This window comes from Sceloporus occidentalis, unplaced genomic scaffold, assembly GCF_023333645.1.
Source record: "Sceloporus occidentalis isolate IW3139 unplaced genomic scaffold, rSceOcc1.0.p SCAF_5, whole genome shotgun sequence".
Taxonomy (NCBI): domain Eukaryota; kingdom Metazoa; phylum Chordata; class Lepidosauria; order Squamata; family Phrynosomatidae; genus Sceloporus; species Sceloporus occidentalis.
In genome coordinates, this window is record NW_028316985.1 from 126,274,995 (window position 1) to 126,291,283 (window position 16,289).

Sequence of the window (16,289 nt, forward strand, 5' to 3'; positions counted from 1 at the left end):
TAATACACTTGGAGTCATATGGGGGCAATTTATTTTTATTTTTTGTAGGGTGGATGTGGTTGTAGAGGTGCTCCATGGGGGCTCCTTAGCTTTCCACAGTTGTCCATTCCTGATTTAAGTAGACCTACCTGCCTGAGGACAAAATTAGTAGGCCTCATTTTGGATATAGCCTATTGCTTTTTATAGCGCAATCCCAGACATGTGTGTCTAGGATTGCTCCTTTAATATATTTTCACTGGGGTTTGCTTTTCTGATTTATTAACTCATGATTGTTATCTGTCTATTGGATGGAATAAAAGCAGAGTCACATATCAGTATTGCATTTAGATCTTCCTTAATAGTATCTGCTTCAGCAGGTCACTGATTGGATTTATGGCATGCCAATAGTATCAAAGACCAAATATGTATATTAGGCCTGAACTTCTTTATAAGCCCCCCCCCCCCCCTCTTGTTTTGTTTGTGGTTTCAGGTTTTCATTGGACAAAAGCATGATGATCCTGCCCTCCCAGACAGAATAACTAAGGAAATTTTTGAGGCAATCAGAGCTGCAGTTGAGCACATGAAGCTGAGTACCAACAAGTCGAAGCAAAATTTGCCCCGTGATTTAAAGGAAGAAACTGGGGTAACCAAACAGAATGAAATGCAAGATGATGCTAGTCAAGATGTTCCAGACTCTAATGAAATAACAGAAGAACAAGAAGCTAAGACAAAAAGTAAGGAGGAACATGAGATTATGCGTTCAAAAGGGCAGGACTTTCCTAATGGTCCTCTCCTGACTCAAAAGACGGTTGCTGAATATGCAAGAGAACTTCAGCTTCTGAATAAATGGTACAGGATGGATGAAAACTGCATCCCAGCGGTTTACAAGCTTCAGCCTATTTGGTTGGTTGGCTTTTGATTTTTCAGTTACTGTATAGCAGATTTACCAAATCTTTAAAAATAAAATGTAATGATGATATTTTGATATTCTCTTTCTTCAGAGTACAGATGGGTTTACATAAAAATATCCAGAAATTATGATAACAAAACAATAAAAAGCAGTTTTAAAACCTTTTGGGAAATTTATCATGTAGACTGTTTATCAAGCAGAAGACATTTATTTTAAGAGGCTTTTCTGTTGTAACATGAGAGTTATATGTTTTTATTGGCCTTCTACAAGTAAAAGGACAAATCATTCCAGGAAATTCTTGATCTTCGTCTTATTCATGAATTTTGTAGGGCTGTATCTATGGGAGGAGGATGAAGGCATTGTCTTGCGTAAGAATTCTGCTTCCCAATGGAATCTCCCTTCTGTCCCAAATTTTCTACCATTGTAATAGCTTAAAACTTCACTTGATTACAAATACAGTTTACACACACATACATACACACACACACACACCTACACATCTGCTGTAGCCACTTATGTTTGAATAGCTCTAATGAATTCAATATATATATATATATATATATATATATATATATATATATATGATTGCACTGTATAAGATATGCAGATGACACAATACTACTAGCACAAAATAGCAAAGACTTGGAATGATTACTGAAGAAAGTCAAGGAAGAAAGTGCAAAGGGAAGTTTGCAACTGAACATTAAAAAAACAAACAAAAATAATGATCACAGGCGATTTTCATAGTTTCAAAGTAGACAATGAAGAGATTGACATAGTTAGTCAGGACACTGCACCCTGACTCCACCCATGAGCCAATCTGTATAGGGCAGTGATGCCGAACCTATGGCACGTGTGCCAGAGGTGGCACTCAGAGCCCTCTCTGTGGGCACATGTGCCATTGCCCCAGCACAGAGTTTGTTACTGGAAAGCCAGAGGGACATGGCACTTTGCAATAAATAAGTGGGTTTTGGGTTGCAGTTTGGGCACTCGGCCTCTAAAAGGTTCACCATCACTGGTATAGGGCCATAGTCGTGTTAGTGTGTAGAATCAGTAGTAGAGATATCTTGTAGCAGCTGTCAGACTAACTAAAGAAAGAAGCTGGCAGCATGAGCTTTCATAGACTTAAGTCTACTTCCTCAGTAGATTCTTGGTTCTGCACCAAATGCATCTGTGGAAGTAGACTTAAGTCTATGAAAGTTCATGCTGCCAACTTCTTTCTTTAGTTAATCTCAAAGGAATTAGAAAGGATATAGAGAAATTTCCTTTAACTTTCCTTTTAACGTTTATGTCCTTCCTCCCCACCCCCAGTTTTGTTTTAGAAATCTACAGGAATCAAAACTAGCTAGAACTAAGAAAAGTCAGGTATGGGGTTGTGGATTTCATTGAGTTCCCTTCCATAATTTAAGTGCTATACTGTGCAATGACACAGTGAAGAACATGGGCCTTTGTATACTGTTGACCTGTATGGCCCCATTTCCCTTTTGTCTATCCACAGCAAGTGGCCGGGAGTGTCTTTCAGCATAACATGGAGCTGGTGAATTTAACATTTTGAGCACCTTAGTTTGTAGGCCATTTCTCACAGTGTGCATTTCATTTTGTCTTTTCAGCACAGTATACAGAGATATCTTCAGCAAAGATCCTACTCGCAGACAACAAGCTAAGAACAAATGGCTGGTGTCGTTTCAAAAACTGCATAAGATACTTCAAGAATATGCTCCGGTTGCTCTTGGTCAAGAAGCTGCCACCACCCTGCTCAAAACTGGTGAGGAGGATATTAAAAACACAATACTATTTTGACTATTATTTTTTTTCCAATATTCTTTATTCAATTTTCATTCTGTTTTGACTATTAAATATTGTTCTCATCTAGTAGTTTTATGCAGACTTATTTCTGTTTTACAAGTTTTACAACAAGAAGTGGATCAAGGATTCCAAGTCCAGGGACGCCGTGAGGATCACTGTCACTGCTTCAAGAGAAACATAAGTGAGCTGCAGAACAATCTGTCAAATCCCCAAGCAGCCAAACATATTGACATCCACCCTCTGCAACCAGAGATTAATAAAACAATGCATGAAGCTCACCAGAACTTTGTGAACAGCATTCACTCCAGGGTATGTTAATCAGAAAATGGTTCTAGCATATATTTTTGATTTAGAATCATTTAAAAGAGTAATCCATCATGTCTTGTAGGATTTGTAAGAACTGTAGAAACTGTAGCACATCATCATATAATACTGCAAGTAATCCTAGAGTCTTTTTTGTGGACTGTGCAATACAACTGACAAAATACTGTATATCGATATCTTTGCAAATACTGCTTCTCTAATCTTCCAACGATCACAGGGAGGAAATAAAGACAGTATTTTTCTTCCTATCCATCACTGTATTTTATGTAACAATCTGCTTACACATGCTGCACTTGCCTTACAATGTCAAATGCTCTGATATCAGGTATTTAAAATCTTTTATTGTATAAACTCTTCCTATCCTAACTACACATTTTTTGGGTCTCACTGGCATCAGTAGGGGTGTGTGGACTGCACCAGATGACACCCTAAGGGCAGGGACACCACTGCTCCTCAAACATCTGTATTTTGGCAGAAACAGGATGTGGCATTTCCCTGTATCTTTTTTAAATGCTGGAGATTGTATGAGTGGGGTGAGGATCAATGGGAGGGAAAAGGAGAGGCCCCAGGTTTTTAAATTAAAATTTCAAAATTTCAAAATTTAATTGTTTTAAATGTTTTTAAAAATTATATTTTAAATTTTAAAAATTCTTTAAAAACATCACATTTTTACCAAATTGATACACAAACTAAAATCCATATAAGGAACATAACAGAGAACAGCCTACTAGGCTCAAAGAATACGTCCAGCAAAATTATATCTGACAACCCCAGGGAGGGCGTAAAACCCATGTTCCAAAAACAATGGGAAAATTCCATCTCGGCCCCATAAGGTGACCAGCTGAAGCCTGAGGGTAAGGTAACATAGAGATATAAACCAAAACAGAGTGGGCTGGTTGGGACTCTTGGTGGCCTGGGTCAGAATGGCTGCCGCCACACGCTCTGGGCCTTAAATAAGCCCGGAAACACCACCACCCAGCCTCATGAGACTGGCCAATCCCACAAGGCCTGGAAGCAGGACTTCCTATCTCATAAAATCCGCCAATCCCACAAGGCTTGGGGTGGGACTTCAAGAGATCTCGCAAGTCCTTGTTCCTACCCTACCCTCGCCTCAGCCTCTTCTTCTAGTTAACCATTTATTCTCTAATCTATGATGTTTATCACACTATGCTCTTAAAGAGCTACTATTCCAGTGTGACTCCTCTAGCTGCCTCCTGTTGCATGCTGGGATTGGCAGTTTTAAGGAGCTGAACTTCTCTGCCTGAGAATTCTAAATACCCCTCCTTAAAACTGCCAATCCCAGCATGCAACAGGAGGCAGCTAGAGGAGTCACACTGGAATAGTACCTCTTTAAGAGCATAGTGTGATAAACATCATAGTTTATTGTCATCCTCTGGACATGAACATGAATGAAAATCCATTGGAAGCAAAGGTAAATATCAAGACAGAGCCAGTCACTGGTAGCAGATTGCCAGGGGTGGATCGACTTAAATGGGTGGTACCAAAGGGAGTTGCTCCTTTGGACCTCCATTTTGGGGAGACACAGGGCGAGGGATCACACTTTCTTTGGCTGCTGGAAGAGCAGCTGGAAAGTAAACACACTGAACCTGCGTGAGAGACAAAGTCTGATGAAACAGTGGCCTGTTACAGACTGCCAAAATAAAGCTGCTTCAGGTCTCTTTGGAGGTATGCTGTTTAAATGATGCATGCATCCTAAGAATCCGGAAGCTGCACCAAAGCTGCACTCCAGTGCTTAGGAATGGAGTGTGGCTTTGGCGCGACCTCCAGACTCTTAGGACCCATGCATCATTTAAATAGCATACCTCCAAAGAGACCCGAAGCAGCTTTATTTTGGCAGTCTGTAACAGCTTAATGTTATCCACAGTGAGATTGTAGGTTGACTTATCCAAAAAGGGGAAAGTGTCTGGAAGTATTGATGCTTTCCAGTTTTTGTTTTGATTTTACCTGAATTTTCATGTTTTGCATCCAACATCTTTCTTGAAATATCCTGGGTTTCTCACTGGCTTTGTTGACCTGCTACACTGGCATGTTGAGACTATTTATTTTCAGTATTGTATGTTTATATAGCTTGTTACAGGGCAAGAGTGACTCTTAAGGCAGGAATGGGACATCACTAGTGGCATCATCTCAGGCAGAAGGAGGTATGGCATAGGGGTATGGCACATGCCAAATAAGGAAAAGTCAGAATAGTTTTTTGTTGTTCTATGACTTTAAGTAATTTCCAACTTATGGCAGCCCTAAAGCAAACCTATCATAGGGTTTTCTTACCAAATTTGTTTAGAGTGGGCTTGCCTTTGACTTCCTGAACCAAGAAAATGTGACTTGCCCAAGGTCATTCAGTGGGTTTCCATGGCTGAGCAGGTAATTCAAATCCTGTTCTTCAGTTATAGTCCAAGGCTTAAACTACTACACCACATTGGCTCTTGGCAAAATAGATATATCAAACCTATCCCATGTTTCATTCCTTCTCCCATGCCAGAAGATCAAGATTACTCTACTAGCCCATCCATTTTATCTTTTTATCCAATTTAGCATTTAGAACACCTTTCATGCTAGCAGGTATCCTTTCTGCAGGATTTGCAACACTATGCCAATGAACATATTGGCATCCATCTGACATCCAATCCTTCAAGATTCTTGGGTTTTTAAAAAGATTTATTGCGGCATTACAGGTCTAGGCAAAGTGTGGCCCTCCAGATGTGATTATGTTGCAATTCCTATCACTCCTAGCCAGCATAGCCAACAAGGAGGGATGTTAGAAGCTGAAACCCAGCAACGTCAGGGGTGTGCAATTTGACCTCCCCTGTTGTAGTAGTTGCTGGCTGTTTGTTTGTTCTGATGGTACACATGTTTTATGTTTATTGTTACAGCTGCGTCACACAAATATCTACAACAAGAATATTATCTGGGGAAAAGATGGAATCAGTCCAACCCACAACAGATCTCATGCCTATTACCTGGACTGCCTTTGCAGTGACTTTCAGAAGATTGTTGTCAACCACTTCAACAAGTCAGTTACATGATTTATTGTTATAAAAACAGTGAACAATGAATATATGCTATGATCATAAGTCTCTGTTCCATTAGACCTCAATGTTAAATTGTTTACTGAAGATAAACAGCTTTAGAACATCCTTTCCCAACCTGATGTCCTCCAAGATTTTTGGAATGTAACTCCCATCAGCCCTAGCTAACATGGCCAACCATGAGGCATCAGGGAGTTGAAGGCCAGCACATTTGGAAGGCACCGTATTGGGGAACATTGTTTAGACAACATAAACTTTAGACAAAAGGCCAAACAACACTTTGCCACAAGCCAGAAAGAGTGGGAGGGAATTTGGCACACAAAGAAAGAGTGGCTATAAACCTGAAGGAGTGCATCTTTAGCACTAAATCATGCTTGTTATACTGCACCAGAATGAAAGTATGGGTAGAATAAAATATCAGATAACAATCGGATAAACAGTCACACAATGCCTGGGAACGCTTCCCTGAACAATATAGTCTTCAGCTCAGTTTTGAAACTGGTTAAAGAAGTGATGACCCTTGCTTGTGGGGGAAGGAGGTTCCAGGAGTGAGGGGCAGCAAGTGAAAAGGGACGAATCCGGGATGGGGCAGTGTAGATCCTAGGCTGGAACAGCAGACCTTGACTACTAGAACAGAGGGCATGAGTGGGAAGGTGAGGAGAAAGAAGTTCAGATAAATAAGGGGGGTGTCCATGTAGAGCTTTAAAAGTTAGCAACAGAAGCTTATACTGAATACGGAAGGGGAAGGGGAGCCACTGAAGGGATGATAATAGAGGAGAAACGTGGTCAGAGCGGTGAACGGATGTAATAATGTGCACAGCTGAATGCTGGACTGAAATTAAAGGATGGAGGTGAAAGAGAGGAAGCCCTGTCAGAAGGAGATGACAATAATCTAGTCACGAGACGACCAGAGCGTGGACCAGAGTCTTGGAAGTAGTCCCCCCCCCCATGAAAATGGAAAATCATCAATATTCAAGCCCCATTGGCTTGAATGGGAGCACGTGCCCACGGGCACTTGTGGATGTAAACCATGGATGCATGACCTATTTTGTCCCCCTCTGTTTGCTGCCTGTGACTGTGCAAGGGATGCGGACTCCAAATCCGCAAAAACAGAGGGGTGACTGTATTTCCAGAGTAAGTATTGTGCATGCTGACAATTAGGGTTAGGTTATTACTGAATGTCCCCAGTGTATATCCATATTTGTGAATATTCATAATGGGTCTTCGGGTATCTCAGTCATTTCTGTGGGATTGTCAACAGCTACATAATTTCTACATTTTGGAAATAACTTGTTACAAAGAACAAGTTATCTGTAATAAAATATTTTTACCAATAACATAAGTGTAAGTTAAGTTAATGAGTATCTTGACAAGTAGTAGCTCCCTTCTTCTATAGCAAGCATAGTTACTGAGGTATGGCATCACGAAATGGTAGAAGAGGAGTGTCACATGGTTCAGGTAGTGGCTCATGCTGCCTTTTGCTGGTACATGCAGGGTTTTTTTAAAATTAAAAAGTAAGTATTTTGTTTGAGAAACATAAAACAAACAGTTACTTTTGAAAACTAGCTATAGCTGTAAATAAGTATTTTGGGGACCTTTGAATTATAGTTGGAACCAGTGCCTTTTTAATAGTAACTTTGCCAACTCAGCATACAGGTGCTGTTGAAACTTGATTTAAAACTTTTTTGCTATGTTCTGATTTGACCAGAACAATAAGTTCAAAGGATGTGCCAGAAAGACTACATAAAACAAGAAAGCAAGCATTTGAAGAACATAATGGTGAAGAGATTCTGGAGCATGTGCAACATGGCCAGGCCTTGTAAGTTTGCTTATGCTCTTTCACTTCATTTGTATCAGGCATGTTTCATCACAAAGAACATACTGTGTATTAAGAATGGATGATTTTTGGCTCCTCGGATATTTAGCCTCCTACATCTGACAATTGCTTACCTATACATGGTATTGTATTTTATTGAAGGTATTGTAAGAGCTGTAGTCCAAAATAATCTTGTGGCCAAAGAGTCTTTATTCCTGCTAAAAGCAGGGACTCATCAGAATATGGTATTTGACATGCAGTCAGCCCTCCAAATTTGCAGCTTTAATTTTTGCAGATTTGATCTCTAGGTCTTCCAGCAGGACTCTGTGGTCAGCTTCTGCCAGAATTTTACCATAGTTGTGCTGGAGGACCTAGAGATTCCTAGAGAGAATGTTCTCTCAGGTTAAAAAATATTGTGTTTCTTTATTTGTGGGTTTTCTACTTTTCCAGAGTCCTACACCCCTAACACCAGCAAATCTTGAAATTAAAAGGAAATGTAAGAAAAGCCACATTAGCTGCCTGTACTGGATCTGTTCTAAGCAAGAGTAAAACCAATCTTTCCAATAGATGGAGGTCACTGGAGGACTGAGGCATTGCTATATGGAAAGTACCTAATGCTGGGCATTACAAACACTAACAAACTATTCCATTTTTCCTCTCCCAAATGGATTTTCCCCTAGTTTAATTTAAATGCAGAAGCATTGGAAAAATTAAACGAACAAGGGTGATGTTGTGACAAAGCTTAGTCTGAAACCAGTCAAACTGGTATTTTATAATTTTGAGGTTGCTTGAGCATAGGTGAAGGGAGAGTGCTGAAACAGTCCAACAAATTTCTGTTATGTGTTAATGTCAGTTTAACTCTGTTTATGACCTTATGTTGTATCTCTACAGAAGAAGCCAGCATCCTCAAATGTTTCCAGAGGTTATAGCTCGGCTATGTACTTCCCATTCTCTCTTATACAAAAAAAGAGGATTGTCTCTCCAAATGCTTGTATTACACCTAGTTTAATTCATTCCTAGGCCTCATTCCTACTATGATTTAAAGTGTATTGCTGATCAGTTTATATGACTGTCATTTTAAATTGGTTCCAATCTTATTTTGAAGTTGGTTCTGATTCTACTTTGATCGATTTCTGTTGTGATAAAGCGAGGCAAACACAAAAACCACAGTTTTTCCAGACAACTGGTTTTCTAGTGGTAATTTTGGAAAGAATCGATTCCAGATCGTGTTCAACAATTGGGAACAACGGATCTAAATCGCATCATTCTGGAGGGGAGGGACTAATGGCAGAGGGATGTTTATCATCCCTCCTCAGTTTTTGGTAGATCCACCATTCCCACCCACCCCAACGCCGCTTTTGTGTTTGCAGTATGACCTGCGGGTGCATGATTTTTAAAAAATGAATTGATAGAAGATTCAATTCATTAATTTTGCAACTACGTGCAATCAGCAAGGCAAGTAGTTGCAAAACCAATGAATCGGATCTTCTATCAATTTATTTTAAATATATATATAGTTCCCAAGCCAGGCTGCCCGGCCTGCCGCTTACATCACTGATGATGGACAGGTAACTGATTAAGCCACTGAATTCACTCTTCACAGCTGCTTTTAAAATGTCCTAGTTTTTTTTCTCCTCCTTCTCTGGCACTTTGTCATCAGCTTACATCAGTTGCTGCGATCTATTTTCAAAGTGCAAAAGTAGTTTGTACTCAGTTAATTCACCAGGAAGAATAGGAGAGGAGGGGTGGAATCTCACCTTTCCCAGTAGGTTTAGCCAAAACAAATTGGTGTAGCCTCTACTAGCTTGTCTGTTCTTCTTCATTAAAACCATTTGCCCTCATGACTACACTCTGAATTTACTTGGCCACATATTTTTCATCTGTTAAATATTGAAGGGAAAGCAAATATGTGAGGAGGGGAAAGAGATGAGAGGAATTGTAGTCATTTGACTACATTGGTACAGAACTGCAGCCGTTATGCAATGGCAACCAAATAATAGTTATTGTTTTGTTTTTCTGTCTCAAACAGGGTTAAACGTATCATAGGAAGAGAAACGTTTTTGAATGAGCTGAAGAATCAATTTACATCTTTAAACAGAAGGCTGACTGTAGTTTGTGGAGAGGCTGGATGTGGAAAAAGTGTCATCACAGCAAAGGTGGCTTCTTTGGCTTCTAACTGGATTTCTGAGTAAGGGCCTCTTGTGCTTGTTGTTGAGAGGGAATTTATGCAGCAGATGGGATTATGCTACTTGAAAGAGTGTTGGATCTTTGTAGCTGTAGAAGAGACTGCAAAATATGAAGTTTCCCCTTGAGAATAACAACAAAAATAGAAATCTTCAATGCAAAGAAAAGATTGCAAATTGAAAGAATGGAGATGACAGCAGAGTAAAGTTTACTGTCGTCCATAACTAGCTCCCATGTGCTCCTTGCCATATTTATTCCTTCCTTGTGATTCACTCTGCCTTGTATCACAAAGGGCTTTGAATTCTATGGAACACAAAGTTATTCCAAGTTGATAAAAACATACAAATTAAATCCATCTTAAACAAACAAACAACAGATTGAGTCTCCCTTATCAGAAATGCTTGGGACCAGAAGTCTTTGGGATTTTAAGATACTTGTATTTGAGTATACATATGTAATGAGATAGCTTGGAGATGGGAGCCAATTCTAAACAGCAAATTCATTATGTTTCACATAACCTGAAGGTAACTTATGTACATTATTTTAAAATAATTTCATCATGAAACAAAGTTTGTGTACACTTGAGAAAGTGTCACTATCTCAGACATCTAGTTAAAAAGTTTTGGTTTTTGGAGTATTTTGGATTTTGGAATTCCTGATAAGGGAGACTCAACCCCTTATCATCTGGCAGACCATATAGATGCATGGAATGTGGGAAAGAGCTTCAGTCAGAATGCAAACCTATATTCACACCAAAAAACCCACACAGGGGAGAAACCATATAAATGTTTGGAATGCCTAGCCGAGAAACAGAAGAAAGGTCCCTCCTTCCATTCCTACTGCCACTGCCCTGGCCTCAGATGGAGAGAAAAGGCAGGTACAGCTCCACTATGTCCAGCCCCAGAGACAAATGAAAGCCCTCCCTCCGTTTCAACTGTCACCATCCTAGCTTCAGAGGGAGAAAACAACTGGCAGTATCTGCTGGACTTGATCCCCTTCCCCACTGCCATTCCCTTCTCCTTTTGTGTTATGTTTCTTTAGATTGTAAGCCTGAGGGCAGGGAAGTAATCAGCAGTTTGTACACTACTCTGAGAGCATTTGTAAAGAGCGGGGTATGAAATAAATAATTAAATAAATAAACAATAAAAACCTGTAATATACAAGCAAACATTCCAAACTGAGTTTGCTTCTCTACATTAGCACATTCTATATCAATCCTAGCACTAGGTATTTAAATTTTTATTTTATTTAATTTGGATAGGCCATCCATCACCATATGCCCTTGGATGGTTCACAGAACCCAAAAGGAACAGTATTAAAATATAAGATACAAATCTTAAAATACAACAAAATATTTAAAATACAACAGAAGAGCTTACCTTTCTAGCAGATTATAGTACTGAACAGAGCTCAAATTCTGGGTTTCAATAACTATACCAATTGTTGAACAAGTGAGTAAAAAATTGTTCACCTGGTGTAGGCACTAAGTGAGCTTCCCTAGATCAACTGCATATAGTTAGAGCACCACCTCTACAAAGGGCCTTCCTTTGGTTACCATCAATCTCACTTCATAGATTAAGGTACCTGAAGCAGGGCCTCTGAAAAGGATCTTAAAATTTGGGTAGATGTATATGGAAGAACTGAGAAGGTGATCTTTCATGTAACTTGATTCCAAGACCCAAGGCTTTAAACCAGCGGTTCTCAATCTGTGGGTCACCATTTCACAGGGGTCGCCTAAGGCCATCAGAAAACACATATTTCCGATGGTTTTAGGAACTGAGACACCACAATTTTATGGTTGGGGGTCACCACAACAAGGAACTGTATTAAAGGGTTGCAGCATTAGGAAGGTTGAGAACCACTGCTTTAAACGATTAAGACTAACACTTTAAATTGGACCAGGAAATGGAATTTAAGTTACACTATAATGTATTAAATGCTAAATGTTAAAAAAAGAAGAAGCAACAACTAATTGTTTTGAAGGCAGCTAAAAACCCAACACTTTCTTGTTTTTATTTTAATACAGGAATCTCAGAGTTGTAATTCGATTTATTGGTGTCACCGGTGAAAGCAGAAATATCCGACTGCTGCTCTTGAGTCTTTGCTCCCAGATAGCTGATATTTACAATATCTCTTTTAATTTATCTGAGGTAACAGTTTAACTTTCTTTTAAAGCTCAATAATAGTGATAACTGATTAATTTTTATGTGTCCCCCACTCTTCTTGCATAATACAGCATAAAGAAAGTTAGATGATCTGAGTAAAAGACAACTTAAATTATGCTAACAGTACTGGTCAGATAAAGAGGAGACACAGAATCCAAATTGGAGAATCTTTCGCTACTAGGCATTTGTTAAAATGCTTTTTATTTTTCCAAAAGGATTTTGAAGGATTGGTGGAAGAGTTTTGTTCTTTGTTGGAATTTGCTACACAAGACAAGCCACTTCTAATAGGTCTGGATGGTCTGGATGAATTATCAGAGGAATATGATGCTAACCTGTCTTGGATACCTGCTGAATTACCAAAGAACATATATTTTATTGCTTCCACATGTACTACTGGATCAGCTTCTTCATGCTTAAAAAAATTGGAGGTAAAAGTATTTTATTGGGTTGTGTTTCACTTGACACTTTTTCAAACAGTGAGAAGATGTTGTGTGACAGCTTGGTAGAATCATGTTCCTTTCGAGCAAAAAACATGGAAGACTTCAGGGGCTTGATCCTCTTTAGCAAGAGCACAAATGTGGATAGATCCTCCTACACAAACCAGGAGACCCTGCAACAGTTTGTTTTTGCCTGATCCTACTAGGAAGGGCAAGTCTCCACCCTCTTCTCCCTTAAACTTAGTTAATTGAGTGCAAACTACTTTTGCACTTTGAACTCAGTTTGCAGCAAATATGGATAGAGTGGGGAAGTGGGAGGAGGAGGGGAAAGTTGAAACATGTTAACAGCAGCTGAAAAAGTGAGAGGACAGAGGATTAATCAGGACTGTTTCTGCCAAACTGAGACACTTGGAAGATAACACAGCCTTGACCACCATCATTGCTTTATTGTCAGAGAAGACCAAAGCCTACGTTCAGGCTTTGTGTTCTTTAAACAATTGGAAGGGAGCAGGAGTAGATGGAAATATGAGAGGTGCACTCAGGCTTCCTTTCCACCTTCACAGTGGAGATTATCACATGGAGTAAAGAATGGATCGCTCCTGTCCTTATCCCGTCCTTATGGTGTGATTGTGTGAAGATTATCAGATGATGTCTGTCCTTATGCCTTCCATCAGTTGTACTTAGAGCGATCATGATCAGATTATCTGACAACGTCACACTTATCTCATCCTTCTTGTCACTGAAGTGGCATGGCCCCATCACAGTGTATTAATGGAAACTCCTTTACAATACAATACAATGACTGGGCAATTGATGGGAGAAGGACAGGAGAAGTGCAGATGTGATAAGGATGGGGTAAGGATGGGAGCAATCTCTCCTTACCTCATGTGATCCAGTGAGGTCATGGCCACATGGCCTGCTGATTTTGAGATTTGTTGGCCAAAACCTCTCAATTTTGAGCTCTGGGCTCTCAACCAAAACCATCAGCAGCAGGAAGACCCAAGACTCTTCCAGTTTGTAAAAGCATTCCTTCTTTGGCCAAATATGAATGGTTCTGTTTGCCATGGTTGCCTTCTTTTTCAAGAACAAAGTCCAGATAAGTAGCTATGACTCCTTGAGGTAGCATTCTAGAAGACTGGCAGATCCAAATGTTCTTTTGATACCCCATTAATTGAGCCCTGTTGTTTGCTATCTACTGGCAAGCTGAATATGGAGAGAGGAGACTATTTTTCCTCACTGAATGAAATAGATTTAGTAAGTAAATAGCAAGGAAAACAGCATATTTGATAATTATCTCAATTATAATGGAAAAGCAATTCAGTATGCTTGGGCATTTTCCAGATTTTCTGCTTCAAAATGATATAGGAACCAAAAGTAATGTCTATGGAGATTTGAATACCAAATATCAAGCTATCTACTCTAGTCTAATGACACCCACATTTGAGTGTGTATAAAATGCAAAGTGAATCAGAATAGGATGATTCTGCACTCCAGCATCCAAAGCAGTGCTTGGAAATAACACTTTATGTGGGATGATGTTGTTTTTAACACATTTATTTTCAGCGTAATGGACATAATGATGTCCCTTTTGCAAATAAAATGAAAAATTACATGGTGACACTACATTTTCAAAATACTGAATAACTTCTGGTTAGTCATTTTCCCCAGTACTTTCGTGAAGCCAAAAAATGTTGGGGTGGGTGTGATTTCTTCCACATATCCATATTCTGTTAATTGGACTTTTTTAAAACAAAGAACTGAAATTAATGAACTAATGTAATGGGGGTTTCACAGCATTTTTGGTCATGCATTATTTTTAAGAAGCAATTTTCCAAGCCTTGGCTGACAACCAGTCCATAGCACTGGTTGCCTGGCTCTGTGTTTTTTTTAAAAAGGGATTTTGGTGGGTTTTTCGGACTATGTGGCCATATTCTAGAAGAGTTTATTCCTGGCGTTTCGCCAGCATCTGTGACTGGCATCTTCAGATTCACATTCTCTGAAGATGCCAGCCACAGATGCTGGTGAAACATCACGAATAAATTTTTCTATAACATGGCCACATAGCCCCCAAAAACCCACAAAAAACTATGGATGCCAGCTATGAAAGCCTTCAACTTCACAAAAGGGGGTTTGTTTTGAAAAGTTAGAGTTACACAGTGGATCTGCTAAGCCCAATGGTGTGGCCTCCAGGGTATCAAGCAAATCTGTTTCCTAGCCTTGTCACCAAAGACATTATCTCCTCCCTCCCCCACGTGCTACCCAGCATGCAGTTCTGGAGCTCTGCTACTGTGATGTAAGTTTAAAAGAAAGAAAGAAAGAAAGAAAGAAAGAAAGAAAGAAAAGACATGGAAAATAATAATAAAGGCAATCAGGCTGCTTCAGAATGGCAGGAGGGGAATAAGAGTAGAGAAGGGAACACTGGCATCACATAACTGTCAATATTGCAGCTGCCCCAGCAGTGATGTTTTGCACTTGAGGACTAATGTGATTGGGAGGTCATTGATGGGTTTCCTCCATCAATGAAAAGGGGTGCCCTAACTGTGCTTGGGGAACAAAGCTGCTAGGGGTTGGAGGCTTCATCATATAATAAGTATTGCCAAAGCTGTATTTTTCCAGGTCTAATTGTGGATTACAGCCACATGTAGTAATCTCCCAAGATCTCTTCCCTAGATGACACTGAATCTGGAATTTTGTTGCAAGTAACACTGTGCCCACTGTTTAAAGTTACAATTCCAGTATGGTTTTCTCCCTTAAACTACTGTATTCTGCAATGTTTACACAAAATTCTCAGTCCAAATATTGCAGTGAACTGGTGCATGGTTTTTCTCCCCCCTATAAGGTTCTGAAATCATTCTTTTATAAGCCTGTTGAAAATAAAACACCCATCTCAATGCCCCGTATCTTTAGGCTGGAATTCCAAGATTCAGATATATTATAGAAGTCTATGAACTTGACTAAAATGCTGCACTGGTGTTTGAAAGACTAGACAGAACATAGATGGACAAGAGAGAAACCCACCCCTCTAAGGATGCCCAGACTGAATAAATGAAAGGGCTCATGTAGTTTTAATGGTTTTGTAGAAGAAGGAATTTCAGCAGGTATTGCTTGTCACACAACTAAGTAACAAGCAACACCTGCTCAAATTCCCTCTTCTACACAACCAATATAGCTACACAAACCTTAGCCAGTTTTTACGCTGGCAACCTTATTCCCCTCCCATATCTCCTCTATAAGGAACCATTTTCCCAACCTTAATATGGTACCAAAAGTGAAAACAGTAGGGAAAAGCTGTTTAAAATATAGCAGAGAAAAGTAAGACAGACAAGGGATTTTGCTTCCATTCCCCCTTCTTGTAGTCTAAAAACAAAAAACAAGACCCGTTCTGGTTTTGTACTCAAATTGTTACACAGATTTTGTAAACAGGTAGAGGCTTAGTTTGATCCCAAGTCCCTGTTGAATTCCCAAGTCCCTGTTGAAGATCTGAGCCATAAAATACTGTGGAGACCTTTAAAAACACACCAGTCTGCTTGACAAATCTGCCTATTGAATAAAGAGAGGCAAAGATCTGTTTGGTGTAAAGTGAAATAGCTATTGGTTTTGATATTTTAACTAGGCTGTCTC

General features: G+C 39.5%; 1 protein-coding gene across 1 annotated transcript in view; it reads left to right on the forward strand.

Moving 5' to 3' along the window:
- The window catches only part of LOC149312804 (uncharacterized), a 59,607-nt gene that overhangs the window by 16,204 nt on the left and 27,114 nt on the right, over positions 1 to 16,289 (forward strand). The window contains exons 8-15 of the mRNA XM_089525414.1: positions 470 to 882; positions 2,500 to 2,654; positions 2,796 to 3,004; positions 5,911 to 6,050; positions 7,775 to 7,885; positions 9,912 to 10,070; positions 12,093 to 12,216; positions 12,447 to 12,659. Coding sequence (XP_089381540.1) covers positions 470 to 882; positions 2,500 to 2,654; positions 2,796 to 3,004; positions 5,911 to 6,050; positions 7,775 to 7,885; positions 9,912 to 10,070; positions 12,093 to 12,216; positions 12,447 to 12,659 — 1,524 coding nt within the window. The remainder of the gene's footprint in view (positions 1 to 469; positions 883 to 2,499; positions 2,655 to 2,795; positions 3,005 to 5,910; positions 6,051 to 7,774; positions 7,886 to 9,911; positions 10,071 to 12,092; positions 12,217 to 12,446; positions 12,660 to 16,289) is intronic.